We start from the raw sequence: 13,523 nt of genomic DNA, 5'->3' as shown, positions 1-13,523 counted from the left end.
ATGGAATTCCACAACTTTACTTGTTCTCAAATAAAAACATATACAGTCATCCCTCGGTATCTGTGGGGGAATTGGTTCCAGGACACCTGAAGGATACCAAAATCCATGGAAGCACGAAGTCCTTCTATAAAATGGCATAGTATTTGCATACAACCTATGCACATCCTCCTGCTTACTTTAAATCATCTCTAGATTATTTATAATACCTAACACAATGTAAATGCTATGTAAATAGTTGCTGGTGCACGGCAAATTCAAATTCTGCTTTTTGGAACTTTCTGGAATTCCTTTTCCTATATAGTTTTGATCCACAGTTGGTTGAATTAGCAGATGCAGAACTCGCAGATACGGAGGGCCAACTCAACTGCACAAGTGCTTTCTAACCCAAGATTTTACAAGGCAGCTTATACCAATGATTTAGGGAAATCACTTGCAGGACTGATTTCACAGTTTAAGCAAAAGATGCATGTGTCATCCTACCGTGCATACTGCTTGAGTTAGGTGTTTGCATCCCTGGCGATAAATATTATGGACTGCATCGGGCCTTCAAAATAAATATAAATTATCAAGGCAAAAGGAAAAGAGATTAGTGAAAACTTTTAATCATTCAAAATTTAGATGCTGAAATTCAACAAGTATTAGGATCATAATACTTACTGTTTCCTATACCATGAGAGGACTCCATGTTCTAACACTACCCAGAATAATCTCCAGCCAAAAAATCTTGAACTCTAAGGGAAAAACAACAAAGATTTTTCCAAGTTGATACATCTAGATTCAAATACTTGACTGATAAAAAGTAATTAAGTTATGACAGTTCTATCTGAGCCTTTCAGCCGGACAGTACCACTGCACACTCAAAAATGAACAAACATGAACTGAGGAACTGGGTGCAGAAATGAAAACATACTACTACAGGGTGACAGGAACAGAAGAAATGCCATATTGGTAAGATCAACGATGAACACAGTTTATAGTTTTGACAATACTGCGCAAGGATATTTATAGGAAATATATCAGTTGTGAGCTTCAGAGACAGTTTCCTCAAAGGCCTGAGTTTCTAAATAAAGAGAATTATCCTAAATTCTATACAATATAAGCATACATGTACATAAGTATACAGAAGGAGCAGCTGCAAATGCAGAAGAAACTATATGCTCCAAAACAGTTAATTCTAGAAAATAACTGAAGTCCAAAAAGCAAAGAAATTTTTAGAACCAGAAAGATTTTATATGTGTGCTCTGTGACAATTCAAATATTAAATTCCTCCTGAGTCCTCCATGGATCCATGTTCATAACAAAGATGATACTGTAACCCTATGCTTAAGTAAGAAAAAACAAATTCCTCCACTCTTCTCTGTACAAACTTGGTCACCTAAAAGTGTTAGACCAACAGTTAACTGCTACAATCACTGGATGCCTAATAAAGTCCAGCAGTATAAAAATAGTTTACATGATAAGATCGAATAATTATTAAATCACATATACTTCAGAAAAGAATGAAAAAGAGTTTTAACAAGAGAGCACCTGAGAATCTTTTTTTTTCCAGTTTTATAATTAAAAAACCATCCCAACCTACCTTCCAGAGAGGGCCTTCGTATCGTTTCAATGCTTTGTAGATGACCTATCGGAAAAACATGTTTTCATTAAAAACGCATCTATGTATTTCAAGAATTCAAAATTTTTTTCTACATTATATAAATGTAATCCATTACCACATACATACCTTATTACCAAGAAGAACGTGTTTCATTTCAGCACCCTGGGCAAGATCAAGAGGTTTCTGATCTGTGCAAAATACAAGGAAAAAAGCCATCAAGAGCTTAATTCTACACTAAAATTGATGCTTGTATTGTAGCACATAATATTCTTTCATTATTCCATCAACTACACCCCAAATCACCGACCTGAAGCTGCCATCTCAATTCTTTACAGCATCCTTTTCAGTAACCATTAAGCCAGCAAATCAAACTAAACTTTGAACACTCTGTACAGGTTTTGTGATCTTTCAAGCTTTCTTGCCTTAAGTCACTGTATCAGTTTCCTATGGCTGTTGTAACAAATTACAACATACTTACCGGTTTAAAACAATACAAATTATTCTCTTACAGTTCGGGAGGTCAGAAATCTACAGTCAGTTTCACTGGGCTAATAATCAAGGTGTTGGCAGGGCTGCCTTCCTCTGGAGGCTCTTGACGAGAACCTGTTCCCTTGCCTTTTCCAGAGGTCCCCTACATCCCCTTGATTCGTGGTCCCTCCCTCCATCTTCAAAGTGCATCATTCCAACCTCTGCTTCCATGCTTACATTTTTCTCCCTCAATATTCTGATCCTCCTGCCTCCTCCCCCAAAAGGAAGGACCCTTGTGATTACACTGGGCCCACCTAGAGAATTCAAGATTATCTCGGTATCTCAAGATACTTAACTAATCACATCATTGGGGGAGTATTATTCAGCCACCACAGCTGCTCTTCAACTACCTCACTGGAGAACAGGTAGCAGAGACAACTCAAGAGTAACGGTGTGATGGTCCACAATTGAGGACAAAAGGAAAAAGTGGTAACTGAGAATGAAACCAGCAAGGTATCATGGTAACTTTCTCAAGCCTACACGTGCAAGCACTCTACGTTTTTCCAAACAACAAAAATGCAATTTGTTTGTAAGTTATTTACCGAGTTCTGAAGTGAGCAGGACACTATATGAAGGATGCAAACTAAAAGAATAATCGTCTCATAACCTCAAAGAGCTTCTAATTACTAGAGAAACAAAATCTACACATAAAAATTTAAAACGAAAAACCCAGCCCTTTCATAACATATCAGACTGGAACTCTATTTAAGGTGATAACATTCTATCAAATAACCTTTTTATAAATACCAAACACCTGGTACGTGTTGGACAATTTCTTGTAAAACTATCTCCTAATGAGAGTCTATTATGTGCCAATTAATATTTTAGGTACTGGGGATTCAGTAGTGAACATGACTGAAAAAATTAGGTGGGGGGAGGCGTAGAAAAAGGGAAAGACACAACTTAAAAAAAGGATACAGCAAATAAACCATGTTTGCCAACATTTTTAAGTGAATGTTCTGAGAGAATGACTGGAATACCACTTTAGATTGGAGACTGGGGGACTGATGGAGGAAAGCCTCTCTCTGAGGGAGGGATGTTTAAGCTGAAAGGAAGGATCCAGCCTTGTGAGAATACAGGGGAAGGGAACTGCAAGCAGAGGGAACAGCTGATGCAAAGGCCCTGAGGTAGCAACAATTAGGTAGGCAAGAGAGAAAGGCAAAGGAAGAAAGAAGGCACATCATACAAGGCCTCTGTGGGTCAGACCTTTGTGGACCAGTACAAGGAGTTTGGGTTTTATTCTAAATATGATGGAAAGCCACTGAAAGGTTTTAGGTTAAAGAGTAGCCTGATCTGACTTATGTTTCAAACTCCGTCAAAGTGTTAAAAGAACTTAATCAGAACATCTGGGGAAATGTGAACTTTGGCTGTTTGATGGTTTTGAGAAATTATAAAATTATTAATAGGATAATGCCATTGTGGCTATTTCTTCTTTTTTTTTTTTTTTTTGCGGTACGCGGGCCTCTCACCGTTGCAGCCTCTCGCGCAGCGGAGCACAGGCTCCGGACGCGCAGGCTCAGCGGCCATGGCTCATGGGCCCAGCCACTCCACGGCATGTGGGATCCTCCCGGACTGGGGCATGAACCCGTGTCCCCTGCATCGGCAGGCGGACTCCCAACCACTGCGCCACCAGGGAAGCCCATGGCTATTTCTTTAAATAGCTCTACTGAGAGAGAATTCACATACCATACAATTTACTCATGTAAAGTGTACAATTCAGTGGTTTTTAGAATATTCACAGAGTTGTGCAACTATCACATGGTTATGGTGTTTTTCTTAAAAGGAGACCTTATACAAATGTACTTAAATATTTATAGCCAAAATAAGATGACCTCGGGGGAATGGCCATTATTAACAATTCCTGAAAGAGGGTGAGGAGTACATCAATTATACTATTCTATTTAGTAAGCTTTGATAATTTTAATAATAAAAAGTAAAAAAAAAAAAAAAAAGATCACTGCAGCTACTGTATGGAAAAACCCTGTAATTGTGGGCAAGAGAAAAGAAGGGATACAAGTTACAAAGCAATAGCAAAGGTCCAGGTGAAAGATACTGGTGATATACAAAGAGCTCATGCAGCTCAATATCAAAAAACAAACAATCCAATCAAAAAATGGGAAGAAGACCTAAATAGACATTTCTCCAAAGAAGACATACAAATGGCCAAGAGGCACATGAATAGATGCTCAACATCACTAATTTCTAGAGAAATACAAATCAAAACTACAATGAGGTATTATCTCACACCAGTCAGAGTAGCCATCACCAAATAATTTACAAACAATAAATGCTGGAGAGGGTGTGGAGAAAAGGAAACGCTCCTACACTGTTGGTGGAAATGTAAATTGGTAGAGCCACTATGGAGAACAGTATGGAGGTTCCTTAAAAAACTAAAAAGAGGGCTTCCCTGGTGGCGCAGTGGTTGAGAGTCCGCCTGCCGATGCAGGGGACATGGGTTCGTGCCCCGGTCCGGGAAGATCCCACATGCCGTGGAGCGGCTGGGCCCGTGAGCCATGGCCGCTGAGCCTGCGTGTCCGGAGCCTGTGCTCCGCAACGGAAGAGGCCACAACAGTGAGAAGCCCGCGTACCGCAAAAAAAAACAAAAAACAAAAAACTAAAAAGACTACCATAAATTGTTTTTTAAAAAAACTAAAAGAGCTACCATATGATCCAGCAATCCCACTCCTGGGCATATATCTGGAGAAAACCGTAATTCGAAAGGATACATGTACCACAATGTTCACTGCAGCACTATTTACAATAGCCAAGATGTGGAAGCAACCTAAATGTCCACCGACAGAGGAATGGGTAAAGAAGATGTGGTACGTATATACAATGAAATATTACTCAGCCATAAAAAAAAGAATGAAATAATGCCATTTGCAGTGACATGGATGGACCTAGAGATTGTCATCCTGAGTGAAGTAAGTCCAAGAAAGACAAATATCATATGATATTGCTTATATGTGGAATCTAAAAAAATAGTGCAGATGAACTTATTTACAAAACAGAAATAGAGTCACAGATGTAGAAAACAAACTTATGGTTACCAAGGGGGAAAGGGAGGGGGTGTATAAATTGGGAGATTGGGATTAACATACACACAGTCCTATATAAAATATAGAAAACTAATAAGGACCTACTGTATAGCACAGGGAACTCTACTCGATACTCTGTAATGACCTATATGGGGAAAGAATCTAAAAGAGTGGATATATGTACAACTGATTCACTTTGCTGTACACCTGAAACTAAAACATTGTAAATCAACTATACTCCAATAAAAGTTAATTTAAAAAAACAGAAAGATACTGGTGGCTTGAACTAGAGAGTCAGCGGTAAAATGGAGACACTAGTAGGTATGGAGAAAACTATGTGGCTTTGAGATTTACTTTAGAGGTAGATTTATCAGACTGCTGACAGGTAAAACTTGAACTCGTCATATATTACTCTTTCAGTGGGGAAAAAACTTTTTAAAATGTTAACTGAGCAACTGATAATCACTTGAGGTTTTCTAGCTAGCAAACAGGAGGATGTCTTATGAAAAGGTCTGCCAATTCGTTATTTCTACTCTATCTGCAGGGCACTTTCAGGCAGAAAGGAGAAAGACAATGTGATTTCTTTCACAGACTTCTGTCCTAACACCAAAAATAAATTCTGAACTCCTGCCAACTAGCTGAAGTCCTACACAGAGCCCTCTCTGCTGGATTCAATGCCCACAGTGCCTGGCACACAGTGAGAATTTAATAAAGTGCTTTTAGAACTGAATGAAATAGCCCCCTTATCGGGATAGGCAACATAACCACTTGTTTCAAAATCGCACTACATCTCTTATCAACCACAACAAAATAAAGTAAAAAAATGGGAAGGATCCTATATTTAAATTTTTGCCTGATACAGATTTGTCCCTTAATGGGAAAACAAAACATAAATGTCAACACTCCTCAAATAATTTACATAGAACACAATCTCAATTAGATGTCAACAGCATTTTTACTAAGAACCTAAGAAAATTATTTTAAATAATAATTATTTTAAATGCCATTTGGAAAAACAAATAGTCAAGGAAAATACTCAAAAAAGAACAGTAAGGGGAAACGTCATCAGCTATTAAAGCCTTACAAAAACAACCATTAAAAGTGCACCACTTCTTTTTATGGCTGAGTAATATTCCATTTTATATATGTGCCACATCTTCGTTATCCATTCATCTGCTGATGGACACTTAGCTAGTGGGAAGCAGCCACATAGCACAGGGAGATCAGCTCGGTGCTTTGTGACCACCTAGAGGGGTGGGATAGGGAGGGTGGGAGGGAGGGAGACACAAGAGGGAAGAGATGGAACATAGGTATATGTATAACTGATTCACATTGTTATAAAGCAGAAACTAACACACCATTGTAAAGCAATTATACTCCAATAAAGATGTTAAAAAAAAAAAGTGCACCGCGGGTGAAGGGACAGCTGAGGCAATAAAAGAGCACAGAAAACACACAAAAAAAGTAAATTCTTCAAGAGTATGAGAAAGGCATAACAAAACAAAGGAAAAGGAAAGGCTGCTTGATAAAGGGTGCAAGGATAAGTGATTAGCAATTTGAGAGCCTCCTGGCCTTTCCTGCTCAAAACCCTCGACACCGACCAACAGGGCTGGGCCTCTGGCTGCCTTATGACGTTACCTGTGTCCCTGAGGAGCCCGCTCTAGGCAACCCAGCAGCTTCCTTCTTCAAATATGCCAAGTGCCCTCCTACCCCAGAGCCTTTACACTTGCTTGCCCTCTGCTTTCACTGCTCTTCTGCCAGAATCCTTCACCACAGCTCACTCCCTTCCTCATGTGGCTCTTTGCTCACAGTCTCTTCAGAGGCCTTCCCTTCCCTTCCCCCCTTTCCAAAACAAAAGCCTCCCTCCCCACTGAATCGCCCTCTATCCCCTTTAGCCCATTTTATTTTTCCTCACCTCACTGTCCAACACTGTATGTGTATTTATGCTTTGTCTATCTCCTCCCACCAGAACACAAGTATGGGGACAGTCGGATTTTGTTCGCTGTTGGGTTGCCCGTACCTGCGACAGCTCCTGGCACACAGTAGAGGCTCAGTATTTGCTGAATGAATGTGATACAGATACACCAGGAGAAAACAGAATCGAGTATTTACCAAAGCTCTACCTAAGCTTAGAAGTGTTAGAAGAAATCAAAGAAGAGGATCAAGAAGTTTGACTAAAAATTTAAAACAGGGCTTCCCTGGTGGCGCAGTGGTTAAGAATCCACCTGCCAATGCAGGGGACATGGGTTCGATCCCTGGTCCGGGAAGATCCCACATGCCATAGAGCAACTAGGCCCGGGCGCCACAACTACTGAGCCCACGAGCCACAACTATTGAAGCTCGTGCACCTAGAGCCTGTGCTCTGCAACGAGAAGCCACTGCAATGAGAAGCCCGTGCACCACAACGAAGAGCAGCTCCCGCTTGCCACAACTAGAGAAAGCCCATGCGCAGCAAGAAGACCCAACGCAGCCAAAATTAAATAAAAAATTTATATAAAAAAATTTAAAACATCCTTGTTTAAAAAGAGTAGGAAAATTCAGTCATAAAAAAATATAGAAATTATTATTGTCCTTATCACTGAAGGTTTGTGGGTGTGGAGTGGATTATATTACATCCACATGAAATACTATGCAGAAGGTGAGCCATGAAGACTATGCTTCCTGTAACGACATGGAAAACTGTTGCCGTTTAATAAAGAGCAGGATTTTAATATGTCAACTCTGTTTACAAGCCATAAACTAAAAGGAATGGTAGATACTTTCTTAGGTGCTTGTCGGCCCATACTCCACCATTCTCTGAGCATCCTCTGCCCTTTTCACACCCCCCAGGGGAAAGCCCTAGCAGCCATGTTTGTACTGCACACGGATCTTTATTGAGACATGCAGGATCTTTCATTGTGATGCATGGGCTTCTCTCTAGTTGTGGCATGCAGGTTTTCTCTTCTCTAGTTGTGGTGCACAGGCTCTGGGGTGCGTGAGCTCTGTAGCTGTGGCACGTGGGTTCCAGGGCACATGGGCTCTGTAGTTTGCAGCACACAGGCTCTCTAGTTGAGGCGCATGAGCTCAGTAGTTGTGGCACGTGGGCTTAGATGCCCCGCGGCACGTGGGATCTTAGTTCCCTGACCAGAGATCAAACCCGAGTCCCCTCCATTGTAAGGTGGATTCTTTACCACTGGACCACCAGGGAAGTCCCTGCTCACACTCTTGAGTTGGTATCTATTATTTAAAACTTAAAAAAAAATCTAGTCCACAACAGAACAACAACTAAAACAACTAAAAACTAAATCTTTGGATATTTGGGTATAGGTGATTGTACTTTTTTGGTGCCTTCATTTTCCTCACTTTGGCCATAAAAAAAAAAAAAAAAAAGCATTTGTTTTGCAATTTTAAAAAATGCTGTAAAATAGGTATGAAAATAGATTCAAAGGGTATATAATATGCCAAAGTACCAGAGATTGTATTGGAGTAATTTATGCTTTTTTCTGTATTTTTAAAACTTCCTAAAATGCAGATACTATTACTCTTATGATTTAAAAAATTACACTTTTTCAGAAAGCACCATCTTGACTTTTATCAAGAACACTGTAACATCTCCAACAGGAATGCTGAACCTTCCAGATATCTGTACCCACCTTCCATTACTTTTAGAAGTTTACCCCTCAATGTTAAATCATTCTGTAAACTGCTACTAACTTTCAAAGGTAATCATGATTCTTTTTTACTATTTTAAAAAGAGCTGAAATAAACATCATAGTACATACTCCTTGCATTTATGTAAATGCATATTTTTCACGTAAAGGAATTTTAATTTAGGTTTTATACCTCCATGTAGAGCCTTCAGTCATGTGTTTTTTGCCATCTGTGTTATCTTTGAAGAAGTGCCTGAACCTTTTTAGAATTGGGTTGTTTATCTTCCTGTTAGAGTTATAAGGGTTCTGTACATATCCTAGATACAGGTGCACTCTTGTACATGTTTTGCCAATATTTCCTCCCATAAAATAGCTTGCATTTTCATAACAGTGCTTATTGAAGAGAAAAACTTCCTAATTTTGACAATCCAATTTATCAATATTTTATCACTCATCCTTTGTGTCATATTTAAGAAATCTTTGCAAAACCCAAGGTAACTAAGATTTTCTCCTGTATTTTCTTCTAGAGTTTTATGGTTTTAACTCTTATGTTCATTTCTGTGACCCATCTAGATCTAATTTTTACACACGTTCCTTGTTTTGAATACAGCAACCCAACTTTTTCAGTGTCATCTGTTGACAATTTTATCCTTTCCTCACTGATTGCCTTTGACACCTTTGGCAAAAATCAATTGTGTATAAATATATTTATATATTTCTGCACTCTCTCCTGTTCCATAGACCTATATATCTATCCTTACCACAGTGACTAGGCTAAGGAATACCTAGATAGTAAATAATAGTAACATTTCTGGGTGTGTCTGTGAGGGTGTTTCTGGGTGAGATTAGCATTTGAATCAGTAGACTGAGTAAAGATCTGACCTCACCAATGTGGGTAGCATCATCCAATCCACTGAGGGCCTGAATAGAACAAAAAGGCAGAGAAAGGACAAATTCTCTCTCTTCTTGAACTGGGAAATCCATCTATTTCTGCCCTCGAACATTGGATCTCCTGGTACTCTGGACTCTGGCTGCCCCCCCTCCCCAGGGCTCAGGCCTTTGGATTCAGTCTGAATGATACCATCGGATATAATTATTCTCTCTCTCTCTCTCTCTCTCTCTCTCTCTCCTGATCCCTGAAAATAGTACCCTTCCCCATACAGATATTCTTAAATTTCTCTCACCAATGTTCAATGTGCACAAGTCTTACACATCTTGTATCAAGTTTATTCCCAAGTATTTCATGAAATTTTAATGCCATTATAAATAATATGCTTTTTCATTTTCTACTTCTGACTAGTATACAGAAATATAATTGATTTTTGTATGTTGAACTAGCTCACTAATTAATTCTACCAGGTTGTTGTAAATTTCTTAGAATTTTTTTACCTGGATGATCAGAAGAATAAGAATTCTTTTTCAGTCTGAATGTCTTCTATTTCTTTTTCTTGCTTTGTTGCGCTGGCTAGGTTTTCCAATACAGTGTTAACAGGTGTGGAGAAAGGGAGGTAAATCAGGTCCCTGTAACTCTATTATGGCCAAAAGCAGAAGCCTCTCCTGATGTCTGAAGTTTGTATTGCACATATAGGTCTTTAAACTACCTGGAATTTAGTATCCACTATGAAATGGGTATCTAAAATTACCTGTTACTATATGGACAGCTAATTACTAGATTCTTTCCTCATCCACCTATCACGCCACTTTTGTCACCTACTAAGTTCCCATGTGTACATGTTTTAATTTCTAAACTGTTCACCTACCCTGAACCAATACCAATTCAAGATCTTGCTAAGTGATTTTATACATTCCATGACTTTAACTAACTCTACAGTATATACTAATGATTCCCAAATTTGTATCTCCACCCAGACCTCTCCCCTAAACTCAAACTTCTACTTCCAACTCTATCATTTAGATTGTATAGTATAGTATTTCAAATTCTTAATGTCTTAAAAACCAAGCCCCTAATTCTCAGCAACTGCTAACCTGCCCCTCCTGCAGTCTTCTCCTTCTCATGAATTGGAAATTCCATTCTTTCAGGTCCTCAGTTCAAACACTGGAAAGTCATCCTTGACTCCTTTCTTTCATACCTCACATCCAAGCCATCAGAAAATCCTAACCACTCTACCTTCAAAATATGTAAAACAAAAAATCCAACCACTTACTACCTCTTTTACTGCCACTATCCTGATCCAAGCCAATATTACCTCTCATCCCGATTATCCCAACAGCCTCTCAACAGCTATCCTCCCTGCCCACCTAGGGTCTAGTCTCCTCACGGCAACCAGAGGGATCATTTTTCATAACATAGGTCAGATCGCATCACTGCTCCATTCTAAACCCTCCTGCATCTTCCCATCTCTCAGAGTAAAAGCCAAAATTCTTACAATAACCTGAAAGGCCTTTCATGATCCAGTTCCCATTGCCTCTCTAACCCCCTCCTCCGACCACTCTCCTTCTCTCACTCTGCTCTGGACATCCTGGCCTCCTTGCTTTTCCTGACACATCACGCACACTCTCACCTGTTTCCTCTGCCTAGTACCAAGCCCGTCTCCCAGATATTGACATGGCTTGCCCCCTCACTTCAAGTTTTAATTGCCATCCTAACAGAGAAGCTTCTCCTGCCACCCCATACAAAGAAGGAGCCCTCTATACATGCAACACACTCTGGATCCCATTTCCCTGCCTTTTCCCCCCTCAGAGCACTTATCACATCTGACATATTAAATACCTGCTTTTCTATTTGCATTTTATTGCCCTTACCTTGTTAGGATGCAGGTTCCATGAAAGCAGGAACTTGCCTGGTCTTTTTTTTCTTCACTGTTCTAGGTCCCTAGTCCCTGGTGTAGTACCTGGCACATAAGCACTCAAATATTTGTTGAAGAAACGAATACTTTACCTACCAGAGGTTCATAATTGGTCCTTTTATCCAGCAAGGGCAAGCCCTCACGGCTTCTCTCCCCCTTTAAAATTCTCTGCCCTCGACTTTTCTGTATAAATTTAGAATCAGCTAGTCAAGTTCTATGAAAACCTTTTGAGGATTCTGGCTGGGACTGCTTTGAATTATAAATTAATTTGAGGAGAACTGTTAGCTTTTCAATGTTGAGGTCTTTCTCCACCAAAAACATGGAGCGTTCTCCATTTTTTAGGTCTTCTTTTACATCCTTCAGCTGTGTTTATAATTGCCTCCATTAAAAAACCTAAAGCTCGTTTCTCAAATATGTTCCTACTTTTTTTTGCTATTCCCCCAAACATTACCTTTTTAAAAATTACATGTCTAGGGCTTCCCTGGTGGCGCAGTGTTTGAGAGTCCGCCTGCCGATGCAGGGGACACGGGTTCGTGCCCCGGTCTGGGAAGATCCCACATGCTGCGGAGCGGCTGGGCCCGTGAGCCATGGCCGCTGAGCCTGCGCGTCCGGAGCCTGTGCTCCGCAACGGGAGAGGCCACAACAGTGAGAGGCCCACGTCCCGCAAAAAAAAAAAAAAAAAAAAAGTTACATGTCTAAGTGTCACAATGAAGTCAAGCTCTTTTTCTACTGCCTTGGTCCTCCTTAACTTCAAACATACTTAAATTCCCCGTGCCTAAAAAATCTTCCACTTGGCCATGGAGCTATCCTCTGTTCTTACATATTGCAAAGAAGCAGGTAAGTAATGCTGCCTGAGCCTCCTCATTTCCTACTCAGTCATTACCCCTAACCGAGCCTTCACTCAACTACCCAGTGAAAACTGCTCTTTCAGAAAGGACCACTGGGCACTGTGTCACTGAATTCCACAGCCTTTTCTCAGTGTTTATCTTCTTCAGTCTAGGATGCTGGCAACACCAATAACATCCTACCCCTTTAGCTCTGCATTTACTCTCTTCCTTTGGCTTCCATGGAACTGGCATTTCCCTCATGTCTCCTGAGTGCTTCCCCTTCTGCATCCTCCAATTTCTCTTCTAACTTATTCCTGGAAGAACCTATGTCTACCTCAGGGATACAGGAAAAGCCTCTCTGGGGAAGCCGAGTTTGAGCTAATTCTTAAGGTGAGACTAGAGTTTACCACATGGACAAGAAGGAAAAGGGTATTCCTGGCAGAGAGAGCATAAGCAGAGTGAGGACAGCACGGTTAACTAGAGAGCCTCAAACAGCTCAGTACGTCTGGAGCTGCAATGTCCAATATGGTGGACACTAACCACATGTGGCCATTCAGTACTTGAAATGCATCTAGTTCAAGCTGAGATGTGCTGTGAAGTGTAAAACACACACCAGATTTCAAAGACTTGGTACCAAAAAAGGAATGTAAAACCTCATTGATAATTTTTTTTTCACCAGTTACATGTTGACATGGTATTTTGGATATACTGCTTTAAATAAAATACATTATGAAAATTAATTTCCTGTTTCTTTTTACTTTTAATATGTGGGTCCCATTGTATCTCTACAGAACAGTGCCAGTCTAGGGCGTAAGGGCCAAGTCAAAAGAAGAGAGGAAGAAGCGTGAGATTCTATAGTAAATTTTCTTTCTCCTTTCTACACCCATTGATGTTACTAAAGTTCAGGTCCTAATTACCTCTCACCTAAGACCATTTCAATGGCCCTACTGATCCCTCCCTACAGTCTTGGGCCTGTCACAACCCATCCTAGATATTGTAACCATATTAATCTTTTTAAAGCACCTCATCCCTCCACTCCTCAGAGTCTCCTTGACCTTGAAATTAAGGGGCAAAACAGTCTGGCATTTTGAGGC

The 13,523-nt window shown here is 40.1% G+C and overlaps 1 protein-coding gene across 1 annotated transcript in view; it reads right to left on the bottom strand.

Moving 5' to 3' along the window:
- Positions 1-13,523, bottom strand: part of OSBPL1A (oxysterol binding protein like 1A) — a 208,454-nt gene that overhangs the window by 146,322 nt on the left and 48,609 nt on the right. Inside the window, exons 9-12 of the mRNA XM_060170508.1 lie at positions 1,727-1,788; positions 1,580-1,624; positions 658-731; positions 481-544 (exon numbers count right to left, since the gene is read on the bottom strand). Of these exons, the coding sequence (XP_060026491.1) occupies positions 481-544; positions 658-731; positions 1,580-1,624; positions 1,727-1,788 (245 nt within the window). The remainder of the gene's footprint in view (positions 1-480; positions 545-657; positions 732-1,579; positions 1,625-1,726; positions 1,789-13,523) is intronic.

Source organism: Lagenorhynchus albirostris, chromosome 14, assembly GCF_949774975.1.
Source record: "Lagenorhynchus albirostris chromosome 14, mLagAlb1.1, whole genome shotgun sequence".
Taxonomy (NCBI): domain Eukaryota; kingdom Metazoa; phylum Chordata; class Mammalia; order Artiodactyla; family Delphinidae; genus Lagenorhynchus; species Lagenorhynchus albirostris.
The sequence above is the reverse complement of the archived record's forward strand: the minus strand, read 5'-3'. Positions and strand labels throughout refer to the sequence as shown.